Here is a 27310-nt window from a genome sequence, read left to right as displayed (position 1 = left end):
TGGGAGGGAGCAGAGGTGGGAGGGGCAGGCTTTACTTATTTTATCCAATTTTGTATAAATATTTATGGGGCATTATATTTTCTTTTTTGGTCAGTTAGTTCCCCAACTAGGGATTGAACCCACTGCCCCCTGCAGTGGAAGCAGTGAGTCTTAACCACTGGACCACTGGGGAGTCCCAGGTCAGCCTTTAAATGATGAGTTCAATCTTGGAGTTAGGGGCTTGGGGCTCCAGCGGGAGATGCACATGGACAGACGGTGGACCAGCTGTACAGGGTGGGCTGCTGGTCATCCATGGATTCTGTGGGTGCAGGAACACCTTGGCTGTGAACTTGAGGAGGTGGGAGCCCTGGAGACTTTGGAGCAGAGGAGAGGAGCGGTCAGCATTAGGAGAGAGGCGTCAAGAGTGGAATCTCTGAAGGAACTGAGCTCAGACCAGCTGCTTTCTTCAGCAGTTTCCTGTCCTTTCTCCCCACTCCTTCCCGTCTCTCTCTCTCTCTCTCTCTCTCACACACACACACACACACACACACACACACACACAGAAGAGGCGAGGCTGTGTGTGTCCTGTCCTGGGGCACAGACAGCCACAGAAGAAAGGGGTGGGGGCTATTGACACAGCTGAGCTGAGGCCTCCCACCATCTCCAAAGCTGTCTGGGGGCTGAAAGTGAGAAGCTGGATTATAGGCCAGCCTGCTGTTCTGTCCCTGGCACAGTGGGTGGGGAGGGCCAGGGGCAGGTATTCTCAGGACGCTGCCCCAGGCAGTGTCAACTCTCCCTCTGCCCTCCAACCTTCGATCTCTTACCTCCCACCTCCCCGGGGTTCTCACAATTGTCCCTCAGCAGGGCCTGACTCAGGCTCACGTGCCTTGGTGGCTGCCTGCCCCTTTGTTCCAGGGAGGCAGGGATGCTAACAAGGAAGCCTTGTTCTTCTCAGATGGACAAGGACCCAGCGAACCTGCCAGCTCCCCTTCTGCCTCCATTCCAGAAGGACCCAGCGAACCTGCCAGCTCCCCTCATGCCTCCATTCAGGAAAGAGCCGGCTCCCCACTCAGACTGCCAGGGACCCTGCCAGGTGGGGAGGGAGTAGTTCTCCTGTTCTGCTGGGTCCCCAGATGCACACCTGCCTAGTCCCTGTTATAAAAACAAAGACAAAAGGTTCAGGGGAAAGAAGGGCTCAAACTGGGGGGCTCAGAGGGTCTAGCAGGCTTTCCTGAGGCCCATCAAGTCTGACCTAACCACAACCAGGTCCTATCTCCCCTAGATGGCCTTCCCCATCCCAGGGGGTGCCCCTCTGGCCTCCTCGCTTTCCAGGAGCTTGCCAGGCAGCTCCAGCTGCAAGGCCTTTGCATATACTGTATCTTCCACCTGGTACACCCCTTCCCACACAGATGCTTCCTAATTCTCGTCCCTTCCCCCAAGTCTTTGCTCAAACCTCCCCATGTGCCCACCCAATGTCACCCTACATATGCCCGACCTCCACGCTGCCAGTGCCCCTTTTTCTCACTGCCTTTGTGAGTGTGCTCACTCAGATGTGTCCCAGTCTCCATGGACATAGCCCGTCAGGCTCCTCTGTCCATGGGATTATCCCAGCAAGAATACTGGAGTGGATTGCCATTTCCTCCTCCAGGCTTCCCCACCCAAGGATCGAACCCAGGTCTCCTGTGGTTCCTGCACTGGCAGGCGAATTCTTTTCTGCTGAGCCACCTGGGAAGCCCTTCCCACTGCATTTATCACCCACTAACATAGTATCATAACCCACCAACCGAAGTAAGACGGTTGGTGTTGCGAGAGGGCATCAGAGGGCAGACACACTGGAATCATAATCGCAGAAAACTAGTCAATCTGATCACACAGACCACAGCACTGTCTAACTCAATGAAACTAAGCCATGCTGTGTGGGGCCACCCAAGACGGGTGGGTCACGGTGGAGAGGTCTGACAGAATGTGGTCGACTGGAGAAGGGAATGACAAACCACTTCAGTATTCTTGCCTTGAGAACCCCATGAACAGTATCAAAAGGCAAAATGATAGGATACTGAATGAGGAATTCCCCAGGTCAGTAGGTGCCCAGTATGCTACTGGAGCTCAGTGGAGAAATAACTCCAGGAAGAATGAAGGGATGGAGCCAAAGCAAAAACAATACCCAGTTGTGGATGTGACTGGTGATAGAAGCAAGGTCCAATGTTGTAAAGAGCAATATTGCATAGGAACCTGGAATGTTAGGTCCATGAATCAGGGCAAATTGGAAGTGGTCGAACAGGAGATGGCAAGAGTGAACATAGACATTCTAGGAATCAGTGAACTAAAATGGACTGGAATGGGTGAATTTAACTCAGATGACCATTATATCTACTACTGTGAGCAGGAATCCCTTAGTAGAAATGGAGTAGCCATCATGGTCAACAAAAGAGTCCGAAATGCAGTACTTGGAAGCAACCTCAAAAATGACAGAATGATCTCTGTTCGTTTCCAAGGCAAACCATTCAATATCACACTAATCCAAGTCTATGCCCCAACCAGTAATGCTGAAGAAGCTAAAGTTGAACGGTTCTGTAAAGACCTACAAGACCTTTTAGAACTAACACCCAAAAAAGATGTCCTTTTCATTATAGGGGACTGGAATGCAAAAGTAGGAAGTCAAGAAACACCTGGGTAACAGGCAAATTTGGCCTTGGAGCACGGAATGAAGCAGGGCAAAGGCTAATAGAGTTTTGCCAAGAGAACGCACTGGTCATAGCAAACACCCTCTTCCAACAACACAAGAGAAGACTCTACACATGGACATCACCAGATGGTCAACACCGAAATCAGATTAATTATATTCTTTGCAGCCAAAGATGGAGAAGCTCTATACAGTTAGCAAAAACAAGACCAGGAGCTGACTGTGGCTCAGATCATGAACTCCTTATTGCCAAATTCAGACTTAAATTGAAGAAAGTGGGGAAAACCACTAGACCATTCAGATATGACCTAAATCAAATCCCTTATGATTACACAGTGGAAGTGAGAAATAGATTTAAGGGTCTAGATCTGATAGATAAGAATGCCTGATGAACTCTGGACGGAGGTTTGTGACATTGTACAGGAGACAGGGACCAAGACCATCCCCATGGAAAAGAAATGCAAAAAAGCAAAATGGCTGTCTGGGGAGGCCTTACAAATAGCTGAGAAGAGAAGCGAAAAGCAAAGGAGAAAAGGAAAGATATAAGCATCTGAATGCAGAGTTCCAAAGAATAGTAAGGAGAGATAAGAAAGCCTTCCCAAGCAATCAATACAAAGAAATAGAGGAAAACTACAGAATAAGAACGACTAGAGATCTCTTCAAGAAAATTAGAGATACCAAGGGAACATTTCATGCAAAGATGGGCTAGATAAAGGACAGAAATGGTATGGACCTAACAGAAGCAGAAGATATTAAGACGAGGTGGCAAGAACACACAGAAGAACTGTACAAAAAAGATCTTCAGGACCAAGATAATCACGATGGTGTGATCACTCACCTAGAGCCAGACATCCTGGAATGTGAAGTCAAGTGGGCCTTAGGAAGCATCACTACCAACAAAGCTAGTGGAGGTGATGGAATTCCAGTTGAGCTATTTCAAATCCTGAAAGATGATGCTATGAAAGTGCTGCACTCAATATGCCAGCACATTTGGAAAACTCAGCAGTGGCCACAGGACTGGAAAAGGTCAGTCTTCATTCCAATCCCAAAGAAAGGCAATGCCAAAGAATGCTCAAACTACTGCACAATTGCACTCATCTCACACGCTAGTAAAGTCATACTCAAAATTCTCCAAGTCAGGCTTCAGCAATACATGAACCGTGAACTTCCAGATGTTCAAGCTGGTTTTAGAAGAGGCAGAGGAACCAGAGATAAAATTGCCAACATCCACTGGATCATGGAAAAAGCAAGAGAGTTCCAGAAAAACATCTATTTCTGCTTTATTGACTATGCCAAAGCCTTTGACTGTGTGGATCACAATAAACAGTGGAAAATTCTGAAAGAGATGGGAATACCGGAACACCTGACCTGTCTCTTGAGAAACCTATATGCAGGTCAGGAAGCAACAGTTAGAACTGGACATGGAACAACAGACTGGTTCCAAATAGGAAAAGGAGTACGTCAAGGCTGTATATTGTCACCCTGCTTATTTAACTTATATGCAGGGTACATCATGAGGAACGCTGGGCTGGAAGAAGCACAAGCTGGACTCAAGATTGCCGGGAGAAATATCAATAACCTCAGATATGCAGATGACACCACCCTTATGGCAGAAAGTGAAAAGGAACTCAAAAGCCTCTTGATGAAAGTGAAAGAGGAGAGTGAAAAAGTTGGCTTAAAACTCAACATTCAGAAAACTAAGATCATGGCATCCGGTCCCATCACTTCATGGCAAATAGATGGGGAAACAATGGAAACAGTGTCAGACTTTATTTTGGGGGGCTCCAAAATCACTGAAGATGGTGATTGCAGCCATGAAATTAAAAGACGCTTACTCCTTGGAAGGAAAGTTAGGAAAGGAAAGGACCAACCTAGACAGCATATTAAAAAGCAGAGACATTACTTTGCCAACAAAGGTCTGTTTCGTCAAGGCTATGGTTTTTCCAGTGGTCATGTATGGATGTGAGAGTTGGACTGTGAAAAAAGCTGAGTGCCGAAGAATTGATGCTTTTGAACTGTGGTGTTGGAGAAGACTCTTGAGAGTCCCTTGGACTGCAAGGAGATCCAACCGGTCCATTCGAAAGGAAATCAGTCCTGGGTGTTCATTGGAAGGACTGATGCTAAAACTGAAACTCCAATACTCTGGCCACCTCATGCGACGAGTTGACTCACTGGAAAAGATTCTGATGCTGGGTGGGATTGGGGGCAGGAGGAGAAGGGGACAAGAGAGGATGAGATGGCTGGATGGCATCACCGACTCGATGGACATAAGTTTGAGTGAACTCCGGGAGTTGGTGATGGACACGGAGACCTGGCATGCTGCAGTTCATGGGGTCACAAAGAGTCGGACTTGACTGAGTGACTGAACTGAACTGAATATAGTATAGCATTGACCCCCAGCGCAGTGCTGGGCTGGGGCTTGTGAGAGCTGGCTTAAATTTGCAGAAGTTTTATGTGCAAGCTGATGTCAAGACGGCAGCTTGAAAGCACCCATGAAGGGAATATTTACACCCCAGGAATTAGTATGTGCCACAGAGCAGGGATTTTTGCCTTAAAAGTGCTAGCTGTTCAACATTTATAAGCACACTCTAGTGCTCCAGTGACTAAGTCACTTCAGTCGTGTCTGACTCTTTGTGACCCCATGAACTGTAGTCCCCAAGGCTCCTCTGTCCATGGGATTCTCCAGGCAAGAATACTGGAGTGGGTTGCCATGCCCTTCTCCAAGGGATCTTCCAGACCCAGGCGTCAAACCCGAGTCTCTTACCTGTATTGGCAAGCAGGTTCTTTACCACCAGAACCACCATGGGCACACTGCTGCCTGTTTATTATACTTAATGTTTACACTTCCTGGTCCCTCCCCGCCCCAATTAGAATGGAAGACCCTCTGGGCAGGGTCTGCCCACTTTGCTCTCTGCTGTCTCTCAGGCACTTAGAACAATGCTTGGCGACTAGTGGCGTCCCAGGTGGTGCAATGGTGAAGAATCCACCTGTCAGTGCGGGGGACCCAGGAGACGCGGGTACAGTTCTCGGGTCCAGAAGATCCTGGGAGTAGGAGATGGCTACCGACTCCAGTATTCTTGCCCATCCTGACCTTCCCCTGCTGGTCAGCCTTGACGCTAGACGTTGGCCCCATTCCTTACCTAGCACCCCCAAGCCCATCCTGGTCCCTCCATACGCCCTGACCCAGGTGTGTGGGCACAGCCCTGCGACCCCAGTTTCCCACCCTCCCTGCAGAACGACCCTAATCACACCTTGACAGGGCTCTGAACTTGCAGCCCCCTCCCCCCATCACCCAGACCTTGCTGCCAGGCTCGCATCCTCCTGGTCCATTCATGTCATGGGTAGAGAGCCTGGGCTTCAAACAGGCTCCTGGAGCAGAGGACTTCCCCGAGGGGTCGGCTCTGGGCGCTGAGGGTCGGCTCTGGGTGACCCCCAACCCAACCCCTCCACGTCTACAGGCAGGGCACCCAGAGGCTCCCAAGTCCTCCACCAACCGCCTCCCACCCAGGATTTCCCAACTTCTGATGTTCCCAGCACTGATTGGCACCCGGCCCCATCCTCTCCATTCCGGGAGTCACCTAGTGCCCCTAGCTGGTGAGAGTGAAATTCACTCAGTCGTGTCCTACTCTGTGACCCCATGGACTATGCAGTCTATGGAATTCTCTAGGCCAGAATACTGGAGTGGGTAGCTGATTCCTTCTCCAGCGGATCTTCCCAACCCAGAGATCAAACCCAGGTCTCCCACGTTGCAGGCGGATTCTTTATCAGCTGAGCCCCCAGAAAAGTCCACCTGGTGAAAACCACTGTCCTAAACCCTTAGAACAGTGGGCATCCCAAGGCTCAGGCAAGGGTCCGATGGAGGACCCAGACATTTCCAATCTGTGCTCAGGGACCCAGATCCATTGCAAGGCCAGGGACCCGGTTCCCCCACCCCCAGCCCCCAGTGAGGCCAAAAAAATAAATAAGGGACTGCCCTGCTAGTCCAGTGGTTAATATTCCACACTTCTACCACAGGGGGCACATGTTCAATATCTGATCAGGGAACTAAGATCCTGCATGCTGCATGGAGTGGCCAAAAATAACTAAATAAATAAATATCTTAAATGAGATTGTAGATGAGAAAGTAGATTCATAAAACCAAGTTGCTCCAAGCACACTTTTCTGATAAGCAGGTCAAACATCTCGTTTTTAGGTTAATATTTAAATTAAAAATCACATTTTAAGTGGTGAGTATGGAGGTTTGTGACATTGTACAGGAGACAGGGACCAAGACCATCCCCAAGAAAAAGAAATGCAAAAAAGCAAAATGGCTGTCTGAGGAGGCCTTACAAATAGCTGTGAAAAGAAGAGAAGTGAAAATCAAAGGAGAAAAGGAAAGATATACCCATTTGAATGCAGAGTTCCAAAGAATAGCAAGGAGAGATAAGAAAGCCTTCCCCAGCAATCCAAAGAAATAGAGGAAAACAATAGAATGGGAAAGACTAGAGATCTCTTCAAGAAAATTAGAGATACCAAGGGAACATTTCATGCAAAGATGGGCTCAATAAAGGACAGAAATGGTATGGACCTGACAGAAGCAGAAGATATTAAGACGAGGTGGCAAGAACACACAGAAGAACTGTACAAAAAAGATCTTCAGGACCAAGATAATCATGAAGGTGTGATCACTCACACTCACCTAGAGCCAAATATCCTGGAATGTGAAGTCAGGTGGGCCTTAAGAAGCATCACTACGAACAAAACTAGTGGAGGTGATGGAATTCGGTTGAAATAGGAAAAGGAGTATGTCAAGGCTGTATACTGTCACCCTGCTTATTTAACTTATTATATGCAGAGTACATCATGAGAAACGCTGGTCTGGAGGAAGCACAAGCTGAAATCAAGACTGCTGGGAGACATATCAATAACCTCAGATATGCAGATGACACCACCCTTATGGCAGAAAGTGAAAAAGAACTAAAGAGCCTCTTGATGAAAGTGAAAGAGGAGAGTGAAAAAGTTGGCTTAAAGCTCAACATTCAGAAAACTAAGATCATGGCATCCGGTCCCATCACTTCATGGCAAATAGATGGGGAAACAGTGGAAACAGTGTCAAACTTTATTTTTCTGGGCTCCAAAATCACTGCAGATGGTGACTGCAGCCATGAAATTAAAAGACACTTGCTCCTTGGAAGGAAAGTTATGACTAAACTAGACAGCATATTAAAGAGCAGAGACATTACTTTGCCAACAAAGGTCTGTCTCGTCAAGGCTATGGTTTTTCCAGTGGTCATGTATGGATGTTAGAGTTGGACTATAAAGAAAGCTGAACGCTGAAGAATTGATGCTTTTGAACTGTGGTGTTGGAGAAGACTCTTGAAAGTCCCCTGGACTGCAAGGAGATCCAACCAGTCCATCCTAAAGGAGATCAGTCCTGGGTGTTCACTGGAGGGACTGATGTTGAATCTGAAACTCCAATACTTTGGCTACCTGATGCGAAGAGCTGACTCATTTGAAAAGACCCTGATTCTGGGAAATATTGAGGGCCAGAGGAGAAGGGGACGACAGGGGATGAGATGGCTGGATGGCATCACCGACTCTATGGACGTGAGTTTGAGTGAACTCCGGGAGTTGGTGATGGACAGGGAGGCCTGGCGTGCTGTGATTCATGGGGTATCAAAGAGTCGGACATGACTGAGCGACTGAACTGAACTGAGTGACACCTGGCTGGCAGCCCTGCCTACTACAAACTCAGTAGTGATCTGAGTTTGCCCTGTGCCACAACCTTGTAACCTCCCCCCTCATCACAGCCTGGAGCAGCAGAGCAGTGCTTCCCCCCTCAAACACAGCCATTCACCACACCACACTGAGGCTGCCAAAGTGGACATGTGGGTTGGTAGATGGGGGAGGGTGTTCAGTTGGGGGTGGATGGATGCATGGGTGGATGGACAGCTGGATGCCAAGTGGACAGAAGGCTGGGTGGATGGATGGATAGTGGTGGTTGGAGGCTGGTGGCCTAAGGGACAGAGTGGATGCATAATTGTGGATGGCCGGATGGGCAGGTGCTGGGCAGGCAGACCTCAGTTGATCTCTGCCCACACCTGCTAAGGTCAGTTGGGGCCTGCCCAGCCCCTGTGCCTTCCTCATCCCCTCAGCCCAGCTTGACCAGGGAACTTCAAGGACCAGCAGGGACATTGAAGAACCGATGGAACAGCCCCGTCAGGCTCTAGAACCTTCTATGGGGCTATGTAACAGGTGATCCTTGACCCTCACAGCCTCCATCTCTTCCCCTAGCCTCCCTGAGACCACCCAGGCAGAAAGTCACCCAGGGAGGGGGCTGAGGGTGACATCCAGGGTCCTCCAGCACCAGAGTTGAGTGGGGCATTTGACGTGGGGGGGGCTCCAATGACCAAGCCCTGCCCCAGGGCTCTAGCTCACGCCAAAGAAAATCCATGAGGCCCCTCAACTGACCAGTGATGCTAGCAAGGGGAGTTGGCCAGGCAGAGTACAGGGCTCCTGGGGGAACAGGTGTCTCCCGGGGCCAGGGCGATGTCCTCTGGACACCATGGCTCAGCCCAGTCCCCCACAGAGCCCTGAGGTCATCCTGGGGAGCAAGGAGAAGGCTAGAGTGTCGGACCTCCGGCGGTGACGGGACCCTCCATGGGAAGGAGGCTTCTGGCAGAGGCCACTGAGGACTTCCTCTGTGCAGGGGCCAATGCTGGGAAGTGGAGACCAAGAGCAGGAAGCCCAGGGTAGGGGGTATTGCCAGACCATCAGCCCCCTTGGCAGCGGCTCCCACGGGCTCAGTCACCCAGGGGAGGAAGCAGGTGTCCCTGGAGCAGCCTGGGAGCAGGGTTCAGTCTCCCATCCCCTCCCCCTGGTGCCGGCTCTGCTCCTCCAAGCACCTGCCCATCCCCCTCCCCCCACCCCTACCGTCTCCGTCCTTTCCTGTCCCCCACCTCTGCCCAGAACCTTCTTCCTCCATTGAGCCCACCTGTCCCTTCCTCATGGTGCCCTCCACTGACACTCTGGTCATCGTGTCCCCCTTAGCACTGCCCTCTGAATGCTGCGGGCATCTTTAACCCAAAGGTTCTTCGTTCACGCAGCCAGAGGCTTGGAGCTGGAGGGGCCAGGCGGTGGGGGGGTGGGAGCAGCAGGCCCGTGCCTTGCCAGGACCTTGGCTGCCAGGGCGGCAGGAAGCCAGGTCAGGGGCTGGGAAGAGACCCATTCACCAGGCCAGCTGCCCCCCACCCAGGTTAAGGGCCCAGCTTCCCGAGAAGGGCCCAAACCTCCGGCCTGGGGAGGAACCGCACCTCGGAGCCGCCTTCCTGTGCAGCCTTTCCCGGCACCAGGGGTAGGGGGGATGGGGCCAAAGAAGCCAGATTCTGGGTTCACACACCTGGGCCCCCAGAATCTCAACTCCCATCCCCTGACGCCAGCCCCCCACAGCCTGACCCCCCACCCCCAGCCCCACCCTCCAACCCTTGGACCTCCAAGCCTCAGCCTCCTTCTTCTGTCCCCAGCCCTCTACAGCCACCCCTTCCCCAGCTCACCTCAGCCCCCAGTTCCCCCCTAGCCTCAGCCCTTCCTCTGTCCCAGCCCCTCAGCCTCGGCTCCCCTTTTCTGCCTCCAGTCCCTGATCTTGGGCCCCACGTTCTGCCTCTGACAGTTAAGATCTTGAGAAGAGGGCATTCCCTGGTGGTCCAGTGGCTAAGACTCTGTGCTCCCAATGTAGGGAGCCTGGGTTCATCCCTGGTTAGGGAACTAGATCCATCTGCTGCAACTAAAGATCCAGCAGCTGCAAGGAAGATGGAAGATGCTGAGAGCCACAATAAAGACCCCCACATGGTCAAATAAGTTAATTTAAAAAAAAAAAGATGTTGCGAACACAGATGGGCAGATCTGGTAGTGTTTAGAAACTGGCATCTCCCAGCAGGTTCTCTTACTCTGAAATCAGGGAAAGTGAGGCACAAGTCACACCTGAAGTCAGGCGGGGGTGGGGGGCAGCCAGGACCCTCCACCCTTTTCCTCCTGCGTGCCTGCTGTGCTCTGAGTCTGGGGTCACAGCACAGGCCACAGCTGACAACCCCCCCCCCCCTGCCCCGGCCATTCCCAGTACAGGGGGGATATGACATCAGCCATTTGACCTCTCTAAGGACCTGGAGGAAGTGGGGGGAAGGGAAGCAGGCTGGGGTGGGGGGTTTCCCACTCAGGAGGCTGCGTCTGGAAACAGCCCAGCAGAGAAAGCACGTGCTAGGTCCGAAGGCTGCCAAGTGCCCAGGCTCCGGCCGCGGCCTGAAGTTGGGGTTTTTCCCTCTGCCACCGGGCAGCCGTGGAGTGTCTGCATGCTCAGAGGGTGTTTCTAAATCCACTCTGGTGCCCGGTGGTGAATGGCCTAGAAGAAACCCAGGACCGGGCTGAGGGTGGTCTACACAACGGAAAGGGCAGATGGATTCAGGCGTTGTGGACACGAGGCTCTCGGGCCTGGCTGATGATTGTTGTGGGTCCCCTCCCAGGCGTCTCCTCAGAAGACGCTCCGTGGCCCCGGGTTCCCATCCTGCCTGCCCGTTAGGCGCACGGGAGACAAGCTCAGAGGTGGGTAGTGCGGTGTCCTAGGCACCGTGGGCCGCAGCCCCATCATCCCCAAGAGACCCCACCACCTCCACAACATCCTCACCCCTGGGGGACCTCCCCTCGCTCCGCCAGGACCCCTCTCCGGGAGGTCCAGCGCAGGAGAACCCCGGGGCAGCCGCCCCCGCGCGGCCGCTCCGGGTAGTGAAGACCGAGAGTCCCGCGACGGCGCGATCCTGGCGCCAACCCCGGGCCTGACTTCCTCCACCGTCAGCCCTCTCCTGCCTCCATCTTCCGAGGTTGCGTTTCTAAAAGCGAGGCCTGTAACCGGCCCAGGCCTTCTGCCCTCCTGTTCCGACTTCGGCCGCTCCCCTACCCCGCCCCTCTCGCCCCCAACCCCTGCCCCTCTGTCGCCTCCAGGGTCGTCGGGGGTCAGGGTGGGAAACCCCCTCGGGAAACCCCCGGGGAGCAGATGGAGGAGGAAAGCGGGGTCGAGGGGTCGCGGGGCGGCGGGAAGGAGCCCGGGACGCCACTATTTAAGCCACCGCCCCCGCAGGCAAGGGACAGAGCCTGGCCGAGCATGGAGCGGGGCCGCGCCCTCCTGCTTCCCCTCCTTCTGGGGCTGCTCCAGCCGGGCCGCGGTGAGCGGGAAGGGGCCGCAGACGCGCGTGCGGAGGTTGGGGAGGTGATGGGGGACCCCACGTAGGGGCCTGGGAGGCGGAGGGCGGGGCTGAGACCGCGGTCTCCCGCAGGTGGGCTGCTGGAAGTGGATCCACCTGAGAGCCAGGTGGCGATGGCCGTGGGAGAGTCGCGAAACTTCACCTGCCGCATAACCTGCGCTGACGGCATGGCGGCCTCGGTGCTGTGGCGGGGCCTGGACACCAGTCTGGGCGCTGTGCAGTCCGGCGCGGGCCTCAGCGTCCTGTACGTGCTCAACGCCTCGCTGTCTGCGGCGGGGACCCGCGTGTGCGTGGGCTCCTGCGGGGACGTGGCCCTCCAGCACCGGGTGCGGCTCCTGGTGTTTGGTGAGCCCCGCCCCCCCCCCCGCCTCTGCGCAAGCAGGGCCCCGGCCGGCAGCCCTGCTTTCCCTCCGTCCATTGGCCACCTCCGCCTGGAACCCCCTTCGCGCATCCCTCTCCCCCATCCACCCCGATCCTTCAGGACCTCACCCTCCTGCCCTTTCTGCTCTGGACTCGCTCTGACACCTTATATTCTAGCCACACAGACTGTCGTAGTGGGTCTCCCCTGTCCCCGTGCCCCCAGCAATCTCCAGGAACCCCAGGCCCCACCTCCACGCCCCTCCTCGGCTGCGCCCTAAACCTCCCGGCTCAGGTCACCCTCTCCTCCCCTCCCCCACAGCCTTCCCAGACCAGCTGACTGTGTCCCCTGAGGCCATAGTGCCAGGGAGGGACCAGGAGGTGGCCTGCACGGCCCACAACGTCACACCTGCTGGCCCTGACACCCTCTCCATGTCCCTGCTCCTGGGGGATCGGGAACTGGAGGGAGTGGAAGCCCTCCCGAACGTGACTGAGGAGCCCCAGGAAGGCGAGGACCCGCTGTTCCAAGTGACCCAGCGCTGGCTGCTGCCCACCTCAGAGACCTCCAGCCTGCCCACCCTCCACTGCCAGGTGACCATGAGGCTACCCGGCCTGGAGCTGACCCACCACCGGCCCATTCCAGGTGAGCCCGCGGGGAAGTGGACAAGGTCACAGCGCCCAGCACCTGAGTCCCTGATGAGCCCTGGGCGGCTGCCTGGATACTCAGTGGGAGTCCTGGCTTCTCCCTGCACCCGCTGGGTCTCCACCTGGACAGGTCCCGCACCACCAGCTGGAGGGAAAGTCGCTTTCCATCCTTCGCCTGGCCCCTGGTGGCAGCCAGGGGTCTACTTCTCGATGGTTCAGTCATTCAACAAATTTGCAGCACACCTGGCCTGAGCCAAGCCCACCAAGGTGCTGCCCCTCCTCTGCCCACAGCCCTCCGGGGCTCCCACCTCCCTCCAGGTGAAAGTCCAAGCTGTCTGCACCCACCCACAGGGCCCTGCATACCTGCCCTATCCCCCTCCCTTCTTCCCCTTCACTCACACTGCAGTTCCTCCTACATTTCGGGGCCAGTGCTGCCCCAGGGCCTTTGCATCACTGTGCCCTCCATGGGAATGCTCTTTCCTACAGCTCTTCCACCCGCCTCGGATCTCCTTCCCAGTGAGGCTTGCCCTGATCTTCCTGCCCAAGAGGTCCCACCACAGCCCCCCCACACACACAGGCCTCTTCTCTTCCCCTGTTGAATGTTTCTAGCCACCTTTTATCAACATCCGACTTGTGTGCTCACTCTTTCCCCCCATCATCTGTCTCCCCTGCTGTTGGTTTCACTGAGCTAGGAATGTGTTCACGGCTGTGTCCCCAGAGGCTAAAACAGTGCCCAGTGCATGTAGGTGTTCAGTAGATACATCCTGAACGAATGAATAACTGTTATCCTGGGGACCTGGCCCATCGTAGGTGCACAATAAATGCTTGCTGAATGAGAGATGAAAACATTTAATGTGGGGCCTGGCACACAGTAGGTGGTCAGTTCACATCAGAGGTTACTGTTTAGTTTGCTCTCATCTGGGACAGCTCCACCCATATCACCAAGCCTGTGACAGCCTCTCACCAAGCAAGCACAGACTGGTTCTCTGACCGGGCACCCCAAAACTCACATTAATGACTGGGGTCCTGGGGGCCTGGAAGGTTTGGCTCAGGTGAACTGAAGTAAGGGAAGTAGGGTGGGGTGGGAGGACCCTCAGTCTCTCATCCGCACCACAAGGTGGTGCAGAAAGAAAACTCAGGCACGTCCCTGTTCCTTAGGCAGGCCCTCCCTCCCCTCCTCCCCTCCTCCCCTCTTAGCCCCATAATAATAAAATCCAATGCCTGCATCACTCTGCAGCCCAGCCCCTAGGTGGTGGGCTCTCACGCCTCTTAACAGATTAGACACTCGCTGGTGTGAGGGGGAGCATGTCAGACCCCAACCCTGCTCCTACCCACTGGGATACCCTGCAACTCATCCAAGTGAAGGGCAGGGCTTGGAGCAGATCAGGTCCAACCATGTGTTCCAGGTGGAGAGAGAGGTAGGAGAGGGGCCTGGGCAGCAGGGAGAAGACAAATGGCTGCTGCATTTTCCAGTCCTGCAGGGCCTGACCTCCCCGGAGCCCCCCAGCATCACCTCCTCAGAGCCGCCCGCCATGACCCCCGCAGAGCCTAGGGTCACAGCATCCCCAGAGCCCACTGATGCGACCACCCCAGAGCCCTTTGTCATGACGCCCCCGAGGCCCCCCGTCATCACCTCCCCCGAGCTGGCCTCCACCTGCAGCCCCGCAAGTCCTGGCCCCACGCCCAGGAACAGCTCCGCCAGGCCGTGCCTCCCGGAGATCCACCAGTTGTCAGCATCAGGAGCTTTGGAGCTGCTGTGCGAGGTGCCCTGCGGTCCCGGCATGGCCGTGCACTGGACCCAGGCCCCTGGTGGGCTGGAGGCCTACGAGACGCAGGAGGCAGGAGCCCAAGCTTGGCTAAGCAGCAGGAGCATGCTGTGGTCCGGGTGCCATCCTGAGGGCTGGTTCCAGTGTCGCGTGGACCCTGGGGGCCGCACGGCCAACCTGTATGTGATCCCGGAAATCTGTGAGTTGGGGAGCTGCAGGGGCCTGGGAGGGAGGGGAGCCTTGTGTCCAGGCCTTAGACAAGGAGTTCCCTGCTAGTCAGCTTGTGTCCCCAGCTGTCTAGTGGGCCTCCTTGACCTGTTAAGGGTCACAAGTCACAGCTGCCTGTATGGCGATAACTAAGTTTCAGGGACACTGTAGCTGTCACAGCAGTGATGGACTCGATGGACTGAGACAGCCTGTGGAACAGAAACAGGACACAGACACATCAGTAATTTCAGTTTTTCTGGAAGCCACATTCAGGAGGGAAAAGAAAGTAATAAGTTTGACAATATATCTTCAAGCCCAATATATCTCAAATGTTATCCTTTCAACATGCAGTCTAGTAAGAAGCATGACTTGTTTGTTTTCAGACTGTCTTCAAAATGCAATGTGTGTTTTACATGGATAGTGCTGTCCACCCAGACTGCTTCAAATGCAGCAGTGGTGAGGGGCCCCTCACTGGACTGCCCATTTTTTAAAAAATATTTATTTATATGGTGCTTTATTTATTTACTTGGCCACATCTGGTCTTAGTTGCAGCTTGCAGTATCTTTAGTTGTGCCCATGTGGGATCTAGTTCCCTGACCAGGTATGGAACCTGGGTCCCCTACACTGGGAGTGCAGAGGCTTAGCCACTGAACCATCAGGAATTTCCTGGACTGCTCACTTCTAACTACAAGGTCCTATGTACCTTTCCAAAGAGTTGCTCTAAAGGCCTTTGGGGGCTTTCCTGTTGGCTCAGATGGTAAAGAATCTGCCTGCAATGCAGGAGACCCAGGTTCGATCTCTGGGTCAGAAGATCCCCTGGAGAAGGGAATGGCAACCCACTCCAGCATTCTTGCCTGAAGAATTCCATGGACAGAGGAGCCTGGTGGGCTACAGTCCATGGGGTCGCAGAGTCAGACAGTACTGAATGACTAAACACACAAAGGCCTTTGGCTAGTTCAGGGATTTTTGTACATTTCACAAAGGTGTTTTAAACTGTTAAGTCCTGTGTACAGTTTCAGGAAACCTGGTCAGTCTGTGAGCCATTAGCAGGCTCTGCCAGGCTGCTCCCCAAGCCTGAAGAGGGCTGCAGGATTCCAGATGCTTCTCTCTCCAGGCTCCCCGACGATGTCAGCTGCTCTGTGGACCAGCAGCCTGGCGCTGGGGCTCCTTCTCCTGGTGTTCCTTGCCTACCGCCTGTGGAAACGCTGCCAGCCCACAAGCAGATGACCGGGGCCTCACACCCCCACCCCACGTAGACCACACGAAGGGGGACTTTCCTTCTACTCGGTTGTGACTAGAGGACGTGGGCAGCATTCTGGACAGCAGGCAGTGACCATGGGCTCCCTACCCTGATGGCCGGCACAACCAGGCTCCCCAGCTGGCTGGGTGTCCCTTCCGTGGGCCCCTGGGGAGCCAACCCTCCATGGTGCAGAGCTGAAGAATAAAGAACATCTAGTCTGACCTTAGTGGTTTCTGTCCTGGTCCCACGACATGGGAATCCTCCGCTCAGCTCCAACCATCCTCTGCTCTAGGTGACTCCCCCCGAGAGGAAAGGAAGGACAGACACCACCGCAGCCCCAGGTGGCCAGGGGTGGGGGAAGGAGTGTACTCTGCCTGGGCACGCCCCCCCCCCCCCCGCGCATGTGGGAACGCTGAAACTTAAAGGGTAACTGCTGCTGCTGCTAAGTCGCTTCAGTCGTGTCCAACTCTGTGCGACCCCATAGACGGAAGCCCACCAGGCTCCCCCGTCCCTGGTAACTAGAAGTCCTCAAAAGAAGCGGAGAAAAGTACTTGTTGGAGGACTGCACGGCAAAGAAACAGAAGGGTGATTGATAAGGGAAACTGTATGTACTCTTTTAGGGTGGCTGGGGGTTAGGTGGCGGGGGAGGTGGCGGCAGGGGTCGAGACAGAGGCTGGACATGATACTGGCAGGTGAAGGGCTGTAGATGCCAGGGGTTTCAGCCTTCTGGAACTGGCGATCTTTGCAAGAGTTTAGAGCTATAGGGCTTAGGGCTTCCCTGGTGGCTCAGACCGTAAAGAATCTGCCTGCAATGCAGGAGACCTGGGTTCAATCCCTGGGTCGGTAAGATCCCCTGGAGAAGGCAATGGCAACCCACTCTAGTATTCTTGCCTGGATAATCATATGGACAGAGAAGCCTGGCGGACTACAATCCATGGGGTCGCAGAGTCGAACACGACTGAGTGACTAACACTTTCACAGCTATAGAAGATGAGGCGTGAGAAAGCGCCCTCTGGTGGTACCGAAAGGTAGCAGGCTGGGACAGGGAACTGGGCACCGTTGTCATTCGCTCTACGAACGCGTACACGTGACTAAGGGCCGCGAAAGTGCAGAGGAGACCCCTAACCCAGCCTGGTGGGGAGAGGAAGCCTTTCCGCACGAGGTGAGCTACAAACTCACACGCATATTGGGTTAGGCTGAAGGCCAGGCTGGGCACAAAGCCCCCGAGTTTAAAATCAAAAAAGCGGGAGAGAGCGGCGCTTAGTCCCGGCATGGAGGTGGAGCCACCCGCCCTAGCTTGGCGGGTTTCCCTGGTAACCAAGGAGACCTGTTGCTATGGGACCAGGCTAAGAAAGGACTCTCCCATTACCAAGATGGCAAGCAATCGGCTTCATACCTTAAACCAAGCCCTTCCAGGGGTCCATTTTGGAGTCTGGCAAAATTTAAGCCCCGCCTCTAAGCCAGGAAAGCCAAGCAGCACACATAAAGAGGAAACCTGGAGACAGTGCCTATTAGAACCTAGGGAAAAGGGTGGCCTGCCCTGGTGATTTCGTAAGAGTCTCTCAGCGAGATTCTGGTGCCCTCTGCCCTTAACCAAGATGGCCGCTCTGAAGCGGCAGCGCGCTGAGAGGTATGGCAGCGCTTCCGGTCCCTCTGCCCTCAGCGAAGATGGCGGCAGTGGAGAAGCGGCGGCAGGCGGTGGCACAGGCAACCAGTTTCACAGACAGCGGCCGGCCGGTGGTGTCCCGAGCGGCGGCGACGGCCGAGAGTGAAGAGGACTTCCTGCGACAGGTCGGCGTGACGGAGATGCTACGCGCGGCCCTGCTAAAGGTGCTGGAGGCGCGACCGGAGGAGCCCATCGCCTTTCTGGCGCACTACTTCGAGAACATGGGCCTGCGGTCTCCTGCAAACGGCGGCGCCGGGGAGCCTCCGGGCCAGCTCCTGCTGCAGCAGCAGCGCCTGGGCCGCGCACTGTGGCATCTTCGCCTGGCTCACCACTCCCAGAGGTGCGGGGCTGGGCCGGGCCTGGACGGGTAGGGGCCGCAGCCGGACTTCAACTCCCAGCGGGCTCCGCGCGGCTCCCACCCTCGGCGCCGGTTCACGAGCGCGGGGCGTACTGGGAACTGTAGACGGCTGCGTCTGGCGCAGGAGGGGCGTGGACCGCGCGGGGTTCCAGGGTCCCGGCGAGGCCACCCAGTTGAGTGCTGGCGCTGGTACTTCTGGTCGACTTGGTATTTGGTAATGCCTCTTTGCAGATGTCGAGTTTCCCCGTGCACCCCACCCCACTTTTGAAAATCATGGAGCCCACACAGGACTTGGCCCCTCCTAACTGCCGCGTTACCAGCATGGAGAACCCTGCCCATTCAATCAGAAAATGAGTATTTATAGGGCTGGGTCGTGGAGACGGGGAGCAAACCAGTCACTCGAGGCCCCTCTTCTACGGGGAGGTCCCCTGCGGGCAGGAGGGGCGTCCAGGAAGGGGCCCGCATGACACACAGGGAAAGGGATTGCAGGCACGAGGTACCGGGTGCGCTGGTCTGGAGGCTGCGGGGCTGTAGTGTGGGACCCATGGGGAAGGGGAAGAGCTAAAGCATGGGGAGGTGGAGGGAATGGCGCCTCCCCCGCAACCCCCCACAGTTCTGACCTGGGGGAAAGGTGAGTGAATGAACCGGGTCAGGTGGATGGAGAGAAGCCGTCTGACTCGCAGCATCAATCAGACAGGGTGGCCGCTGGATGTGCGTGAGCTGGGACTCAGATGTTGAGGGGGTCCCCAAAGAACCCAGTAAAGGGAAGGAAGCCAAGCAAGAGAGCGTTTCAGCCTGAGCCCAGCACCCACCTGCCTGGGAGCACCCTCCTGAGTCAACGTGTAGACCCCAAGCTGGGAAGCAGAGAGGCCAGGAGGAGCCGGATGTGGAGAGCCGGCGGGGTGTCCGAAGTGACAGCCAGAAAAGGGACCACCTGGAGATGGGGGCCTGGTGGGGGTGGGGGGTAGGGGGCAGATTGGCGGGCATGCATGGGTGGCTGGGGGTTGTACAGGAGCAGCCCCAGGTGGTCTGTGAGAGGGGAGGTCACTAGTCAATCGGGTTCTGGGAAAACCTTGCAGTTGGAAGGTGGTTACTCACGTCTGCAGCTGAGACATGTAACAGGGTACGAGATTGTCATGGGGAGAGGGGTATTATGGAGGCCTCAGGGGAGCTGAGAAGAGCCCAGGACCCGACTCTGAGGAGCCTCAGTGCACCCACAGGAAAGTGTGAGAAGGCAGAATAGACATGAAGGAGGGAAGCAGAAGACAGGGACACCAAGGACACATTCCAAGGAGAACAGTCAGCAGCAGGGCTGTCAGGTCCCTGTCCAGGTCAAGCACTTCACAAGCCACCCACCCCCTAGATATCACAGACCAGGACCTTTACATGAAGGCTTTTTGCAGCGCTTTTCCTAGTCCACACAAGTAGCTGTGAGCTGCTGGCCACCCCATGTCCAGTGGCCCTCAAGGTGAGAGCACGTGAGACGTGTAGGGTTTAGAACCTAGGGGCTGCCTGAGTGTCCCGGGGCTGCTGCAAGCAGTTACCACAAGCTCATGACTCAAAGCAGCAGAAACGTATTCTCCCACAGTCTGGGGGCCAAAGCCAGAAATCCAGGGGCTACCGGGCTGTGCTCCCCCATCCCCTGAGGCTATTGGGGGAGGTCCTTCCAGCTTATTTCCCTTCAGGGCATTGTGAACATCCTTGGCCATCCAGATCCCTCATCCTCGGTGTCTGTCTCTAAAGGATAGTTGGTATTGGGCTTAAGGCTCATCTCATCTCCAGATCCTGAGCTAATGACATCCACAAAGACCCTACTTCCAGACAAGGCCACACCCACAGGTTCTGGGCAGACCTGCACCGCGCGCATGGGGGTGAGGGGATGACACACTGTCCACCACGCTGCAGGGCTGCTGGAGCTGTCGGTGGGAGGCTCCAAGGGAAACGAGTGGGCAGGGCAAACGACCAGGGCTAGTGGTGCACCTGGCCTCCCTGATCTCAGAGGTGGCTTCCCAGGCGGAAGCCCAGTCACCTCAGCTGCCAGGTCAGAAGCCAGACCAGGCGGGTCCCGGGCGTGGGTCCACCTGAGGCCATGAAGCCCTGATGCTGTGCGGTGGCTGGGGTTTCCTGGGGCTGCTCTTGAGAACGACCTCAGCATGAAAGATTTGGGGCGAACAACCTAAATCCCCTCTGCTGAGGTGGAGAAATGACACGTGTTGGTAGACAGAGGAGCCAACAGCTGACCAGACCCCAGAGCACAGCCGATGCGGGAGGGCAGCCACGCCACGTGCTGAGAGTAGCAGCGGGAGTACCAACCCCTGCAGGCCCTTTCGCCCCAGAAAACACGCAGAAGCACCAAAGTGTCCAGGCTAGCATCCTCGGCTTACAGCAGCCTCTGTGGGGGCATCCTGGGTACTGTGAGGCTGTGGGGCAGCCTCCCTGCTCCCCACCCCCTCAGTGCCAGGAGCCCTCCCCCATGACAAGCACAGACATCCCCAGACATCACCCCGTGTCCCCTGGAGGCAGAGTCTCCCCAGATGAGACACACCGAAATAAAGGAGTCCACAAACCCCCCAGGAGACCCTGCATTCCATGACCATGTGACCTCTGAAGTCCTGAGATGTACACATTTCACACACACCTGAGTCAGTGGGGGTTTACACCACATGACTCAGAGGGGCACATATGAAGGCAAAGGCTGTGAGCAAGAAGAGGACCCCATCTCTTCAAGCACTGAACCAGAGCCCCTCCCCCTTGGCTCTCTGACATTGTGTGGGTTGGGGGGGGTCACTCTGTAGGGGGTCCTGCAGGTGTTGAGCAGCCTCCTGGGCCTCCACCCACCCAATGGTGACAAAACTGGCCCCAGACATCATCACTAGTGTCCCCTGGGGGCAGAGTCACCCCGTCGAGAGCCCCCTGTCTACAGTGGAAAAGTCTCCCTGTCTCTGTGACATGACCCATAAATTAGTTCTTTTTAACAAATGCCCAACGTGCTCTGTAAACTCCTCCATGTGGGAGCTGACACGGGGAGCCTGAGGACCAGAGCCCAGGATGGCAGATCGCGGGGGTGCCCCCTCTCAACTTGAGCCCCGAGGAGAATGGGCTCGAGGTGGGGTGTGGCCTTCCTCCATCTTCTCCCTTGATGATCTCATCGCCCTGGGCCACTACTGCCTGCCATGCATCTTCCTGCCTGCAAGGCTGGGAGCCCAGGTAAACAGCACCTGGACAGGGCTGCATGGCAGCAAGTGACAAGCACACATGGGGACCCAGCCTCACACCAGGCACAAAAACTAATCTCTGTCCTCCCAGGAATCCTGAGACATGGACTAGAGCCCTGATTCTCCAGATGAGGAAAAAGCACAGTGGATAGAACCGGCACAGGTCTAGGCTGGCCAGGAACAGCACTGACCAACTCCAGGGCAACTGAGTCACTTAGAACAACTGGCTGGTTGACCAGGTTCCTGGGGGAGACTTCAGGCAGAGCTGAGTGGTTGATGGATGGATGAGCTGTCAGGCCACAGGGACAGGCACCTGAAACCTCAGTGGCCTCCTGGCTGCTGCAGAATCAACAGGGCACTGCTCACCCAGGGTTGCAGGAGTGGACCCTCCATGGGAAGAGAGCCATGTCAGCACTGGGGCCATTCCTGATGTGACCTCTGGAGGCAGGAGGCAGCGTGTCCGGGTTGATACGGCTACTTGCAGATAAACTTACAAAGCAGCAGCAGCGGGCTTGAGCCACACCCTGGGTTACAGGCTATGGGCCTACACAGGTGAAATGAGTTAACACAGTTAAGAGGTAGGGACAGTCCTGCCCAGTGACACCTCTAAGGTGGAAAGTTCCTGGGCAGGAGCCTGTTGGCAGTCAGCAGCCGTTTCTCTAGCTCCTAGGCGGTGGTGTGGGCACTGGGGCTGTAACGAGTGACTCGACAGATGAACTCCCAGAAAGGCTCCTGAGCTGATGTGATGGGAGGGAGGGAACTAAGGAGGACTCCATGAAGATAAGTATAAGTATAGGAAGGGGTTAGGGGGTCGGGGAGTATCCTGCCCTAGACATGATGCTGAACACAGACGGCTGAGCACAGACTTGGCGGGGCCGTGAGGAGATCTGGGGGAGGGCGCTCCAGGTCAGGGCACAGCTGGTGGAACGGACCTGAGGCAGGAGGGGCCGGTGTGTTGAGGTTGGGGGGCCGGAGCAGGCCTCTAGTGCGAGCCGACGCCCCCTCCGCCCTCAGGACGGCCTTCAACAACAACGTCGGCGTGGCCTACGAGTGCCTGAGCGCCAGCGGGCGCAAGAAGAAGCCGGGGTTGGACGGGCGCACGTACAGCGAGTTGCTGAAGCGCATCTGCCGCGACGGAGAGGCCCCCGAGGAGGTGGTGGCGCCACTGCTGCGCAAGATCCAGTGCCGGGACCACGAGGCAGTGCCGCTGGCCGTGTTCCGCGCGGGGATGCTCACCTGCTTCGTGCTGCTGGAGTTCGTGGCGCGCGCTGGCGCCCTCTACCGGTTGCTGGAGGACCCGGGCCTGGCCGTGGCCGACCGCCGCTTGGGCCAGGCCGTGCTGGACACGCTGGAGGGGGCCCTGCAGGCCAGCGACGACACCGCGCCCGCGCGCTACCTGGAGGCGGGCTCACGCCTGGGGCCCGACAGCCTGGCGCTGGCTATGGACCGCGCGCTGGTGGCCCGGCGACCCAGCGCCCCTATGACCCGGGAGGAGTTCTTGGAGAAGGCCGCCGCCCTTTTCATCGCTAAGGTCAAGCCCGTGGGCTGAGACCCGCCCTCCGCTGCCGCCTCCCCCTCCGCCTGGACATACAGGGCCCTCAGGGCCTGCTTACCTACTTCTGGGCGGAGCGCTTCCGGGGGCCAGGACTGGGGTATCCCTGCATGCCAGCTTCCCACCTGGAATGATGTCTCAGCCCCCTTCAGCGGGGGAGGGGGCGAGGATCCCTCCCCGCACATTCACCAAGGTTCACCTCTCCTGATCAGAAATAAAGTCTGTTCCCCAGGCTGACCTGATGTGTGTGTGAGCACCCGTGTCCAGTCCCAGCACACGTCCCCAGATACACTGTCCACTCGGGCACACCCCAGCCAGCCCCACCGAGTCCCACCGCTGCCCAGAAACCAGGGTGCCCTTGCACTTGCACTCGGCTTCATGGGAGCGGAGGGCACTGGCACATCCAGTGACATGCCTTGGACACACAGCCCCAAGATCTGGGAGGCTCGGGCTGCCCCCAGCCGTCCCTCCCAGAGCACCCGGCTGGAGCAGGTCTTCTCTGGTCCTCGGTTTACCCCAGCCGCCAAGGGAAGAGGTCAGCTGGGCCGGTAGTCATGATGGTGATGACAGAAAAGGCCAACAAGTCCAAGGCCTGTAGCGTCTTGCCTCACCACCATCCTGTGCAGAAGGTAAACCACTGTCCACATCTGGGAGTGCAGTCTTAGCCACTAGACCACCAGGGAAGTCTACTGTCCACATCTGGCAGATGGTGAAACCCAAGCCCAGAGGAGCATAGGTCACACCACCAGAAAGGGGCCAGCAGGGCCCAAGCGCCAGTCATGCACACCACCTCCACCATCACACGGTCGGGGGGAGGGACAGGGGAACCCATCCAGGATCCAGGCACACCAGACAGTCACCAAGCACCTGGGTGTCCCCCTCCCACCAGCAGGAGCACTTACTGAACCTAGGACTCTGCAGGAAGCACACTGCTAGCCCAGACCAGGTGCAGGCGGGTCCAGCCTCAGCTTCCTCCTCTGTTAATTGGGACCCAGGCCACCCCTGTTCTGACTGAGGGAGATCACACAAGGACGGAATCTAAAGCCTTTTTCCAGCTACCTTTGGCAGGAGCCAGCTTGCCTCCTCTGGTTTCCCAGCACCTGCCCTTGGCCTGTAACCGATAAACCAGTAACAGCCCCACCTTCCTTTCTTTTCCCACTGGCTCCTCCAAAACCTCCCAACCCCCTCCAGGGGCAGGAAAGAGATGGAAACTGAGTCCCCCCTCCTTGTGCTTGCTGGCTTTTGTGACAGTACTTGGCTGAATGTGCCTGTTGTCATGAAAGGCAACAGGTACCCCTGTGGGTGCTGGCATGGCATGCACCGGCCATGCTGTGAGGAGGTACAAGCCACCTGGAGGTACCTGACTGGTAGCTCCTGCTTTGGAGTAAATGAATGAGTGTTATTGTTTTAAGCTTCAAAGTTGTGGGGTCATTTGTTCCATAACCAGAAGGTTCACGCAGGTGCTTCAGTCAGTAAGCATTAGCTGTCACAGCGCACGGCCTACTCTTGGGTCCCAGAAGCCGCCAGTAACCTCTGTGGTCCCCCGGGGCGACCTCTCCCTCCAGCCATCAGAAACAGGGCTGGACAGTACATAGAAGCCGTCACTGGTGCCACCAGATCCTCTTCTCAGCTAAGGAGGCTCACAGTTGCCCCACTGCAGAGAAGGAGCCACACGGCCCAGGAGGCCCCATCACCCCCTCTGGAACAGGAGTGGCCAGTGACCACCAGGGGATGACCAGTGGGGGACTGCCAGGGGCGTGGCCAGCAAGGAATCACCAGGGCGTGGCCAGTGAAGGACTGGCCAGAGGTCTAAGCTGGCCTGCTTGCCTCAGGGGAAGCTACCTCTGGGGGCAGCTCACACTTCAGGGCCAACCCCCGACTCCCCCCACCCCACCTGGGTCGGGCTGAGGCTGACACCAGCTGGGGTCCCATCCCCTGTCCCATCCACCTTCCCTCACTGCCTCCCCTGCGTCACCATCACACCTGGTCTTGGGTCCAGAAGTCCTGGCTTGACCTTTACAGGCATGACCTGGGGAAGCTGAGCCATCCTGCTTACCTGGCCTCGCAGCAGCGTGGGCGCTGGCCTCCCTGCCTTCCACACTCCACAGGCCCCAGAAGTCTCCTCCTCTCCCCCAGCTTCCCAGGGGAAGGCAGGTGTCCTTGAGCTCTGTTAGGGGCCTCTCCTCTACTCATGCTTCCTCACTTGGCATCTCACCGGGGCCGCAACTTCAATTACTGCCTGGTCACCAAGGAGTCTCAAATTCACTTCTCAAGCCCAGCTCTGCTCTGCTCCAGCCCTGAAGAGCCAACTACCTGCTGGGCATCTCCTCAGGGACATCCCAAGATCATCCCAGGCCTGTCACATCCAGGATGGAGCCTCCGGACAGCCTCCCTCGTCCTGGGGCTCCTCTAGAGTGTGTGGTCTCCAAGGAAGCCTCCCCGCCCAGGACTGGAGCTTGGCCTGGGTGCCTCCCCTGTCCTGTCAGTGGGCCCTTCTCTGCATCCAGTTGCTTGCCCATTATAGCTTCATCCTGCCTGCTCCTCCCTACCCTGGACCAGCCCACATCCCCACCAGCTCAGCAGTGCCCCAGGCACCCTGACCTCAGTGTGTTTCAGGTACAGCATGTGACTCCCAGCTGGCCAATGAGACACACAGCCCTGGGACTTTTCCTGGAGCTGCTGTGCTGAGACCTGGGCCTGGATCCTGGAGCCATCTGGTCACCACATGGCCTGTGAACAAAGTGAGCACTGAGGAAGGCTGGGCAGGAAGACTCCTCAGCGTCTGTCCTTGCCTCTGTCCCCTCGCTGGGCTAGGCACACTGGTCTCCAGCTGGTCTGGCTTGTCCCTGCTTCAGGCCTTTGCACACACTGTTCCTTTTTCTGTGACACTCTTCCTCCAGACCCATGTGGCTCACTCCTTTCTAGTCTCTGCTCAAATGCCACTTCTGGAGAGGCGCCTCCCCCAATCCCCATCCAAAATAACCTGTCTGCTCCACTCCCACTGCTAATGCTTCACTATGCTCTATATTCCTTCATAACAATTACTACCAGAAGTTGCTTAACAACTTGCTTCTGTCCTTTCTTCTTGTCTCCCCAAAAGCATAGGTTTTTATAAATTTTATTCACTGCTGTACCTGAATATGTCTGTGGAAGGCCATGAATTAATTAATCACTCTTCCAGAGGAAGAATCTACACTCACAGAAGCCAGAGTATTCATCTCCTGTGGCTGCAGTAACAAACCACTTGAAAAACAAAACAAAACCCCAGAAAAAACCCACAACAACACAAAGTCATTATCTCACAGTTCTGGAAGGTTTAGCATTAGAGGACCATTTCCAAGTTTATGGCAGAACCTAGATTTGAATTCAGGGCTCTTCTAAGGCGTGTGATGGAAGGCTCAACTCAAACTGGCTTAACAAAAAAAGAAATAATTTAATTACTTGCATTATTGCAGGGGTAGGTCAGGCATGGCTGGATCCAGAACACAAACAGGATCATCAGCACATTCCCATCAGGCAGCTCAGCTTTCCTGAGGGCCAACTTTTTTCATAGGTCTCCTGGTGACGAGATGGTCCTTTAGCTGCAGGCCCAAGTTCTCCCAGCTCAGCCACCCCAGCATCGTGGCCCCAGAAAAAGACCAAGTCACATGCTGTCCCCAAATGAACCACTGCAGCCAGGGGCCCTAGGACATTGGTTGGATGACCCAGCTCTGCAGCCAGGGCTAGGGGTCAGTTCAATTCAAACCTTGCAGGCTAAAAATGGGTACCTCCACAGGAAAATGGAGGTGCTATGGCTGGAAAACAGGCAAGTAGAAACCCCAGGTGGCCACCACCCCAAGATGTTTGAGTCCAAGGTGTGGGCTTTCCTGGGGGGACACAGTCGCATGTGGGGGGGACTGGCTGGAGGGCCCATAAACCTGGAACCTCCCTTTACATTTTCCAGCTGAGCCCCCACCCACCCCAAAACTCCTGTGATATGGGGTGTATGTTGGCAAAGTTCTCTGGAAGAATCATAATTCATTCTAATTACTACTGATCAACAAACTGCCACATGCCAATGCTATGATGTTGATGGTATGGGCAGAAAAGGAGGAACAGAAAACATTTAGAACACTAGACAAAGCAGGGTGTGCAGACCACTTTATAGATGAGGGTCCCCTCCAGGTCCCACAGGGTGCAGGGCACAGCCCCCTGTACTGATGAAGCTGCTACTCTGCCCAGGTTTCTCAGAGTCCTCCATGTAAGAATGCACCGCGGCAAGACAGTGAAAACGCCAGAAGGGGTGATCAAGAGGCTTTATTGGGCAATCGCTCTCCGGCAGAACTCACAGGTGTGAGCAGGCAGGGGCGGGAGTCTGCGACCTGCGGGGAGTGAGGCAACATTTTTATACCCTGGTGGCTGAGGACGTGCCA

The 27310-nt window shown here is 56.1% G+C and overlaps 2 protein-coding genes across 2 annotated transcripts; both read left to right on the top strand.

Annotated features, from left to right (window-relative positions):
* The first annotated feature begins 9206 nt into the window (after positions 1 to 9206).
* MADCAM1 (mucosal vascular addressin cell adhesion molecule 1) lies at positions 9207 to 16321 on the top strand. Its single transcript, XM_055430341.2, has 9 exons — positions 9207 to 9286; positions 9897 to 9995; positions 11214 to 11236; positions 11348 to 11531; positions 11633 to 11853; positions 11965 to 12237; positions 12572 to 12892; positions 14368 to 14859; positions 15982 to 16321. Exons 1-9 carry the CDS (start codon positions 9207 to 9209, stop codon positions 16092 to 16094), a joined length of 1806 nt encoding a protein of 601 aa, XP_055286316.1. The 3' UTR covers positions 16095 to 16321.
* A 1403-nt stretch (positions 16322 to 17724) lies between these two features.
* TPGS1 (tubulin polyglutamylase complex subunit 1) lies at positions 17725 to 23135 on the top strand. Its single transcript, XM_055430758.1, has 2 exons — positions 17725 to 18113; positions 22361 to 23135. The coding sequence occupies exons 1-2, from the start codon at positions 17740 to 17742 to the stop codon at positions 22893 to 22895; spliced, it is 909 nt and encodes a 302-aa protein (XP_055286733.1). The 5' UTR covers positions 17725 to 17739; the 3' UTR covers positions 22896 to 23135.
* The last annotated feature ends 4175 nt before the right edge of the window (positions 23136 to 27310 follow it).

This window comes from Moschus berezovskii, chromosome 8, assembly GCF_049115385.1.
Source record: "Moschus berezovskii isolate FMDL1 chromosome 8, NW_MosBer_1.0, whole genome shotgun sequence".
NCBI classification, from domain to species: Eukaryota; Metazoa; Chordata; class Mammalia; order Artiodactyla; family Moschidae; genus Moschus; species Moschus berezovskii.
Note: the sequence above shows the minus strand (reverse complement) of the source record. Positions and strands in the feature narration are given on the sequence as shown.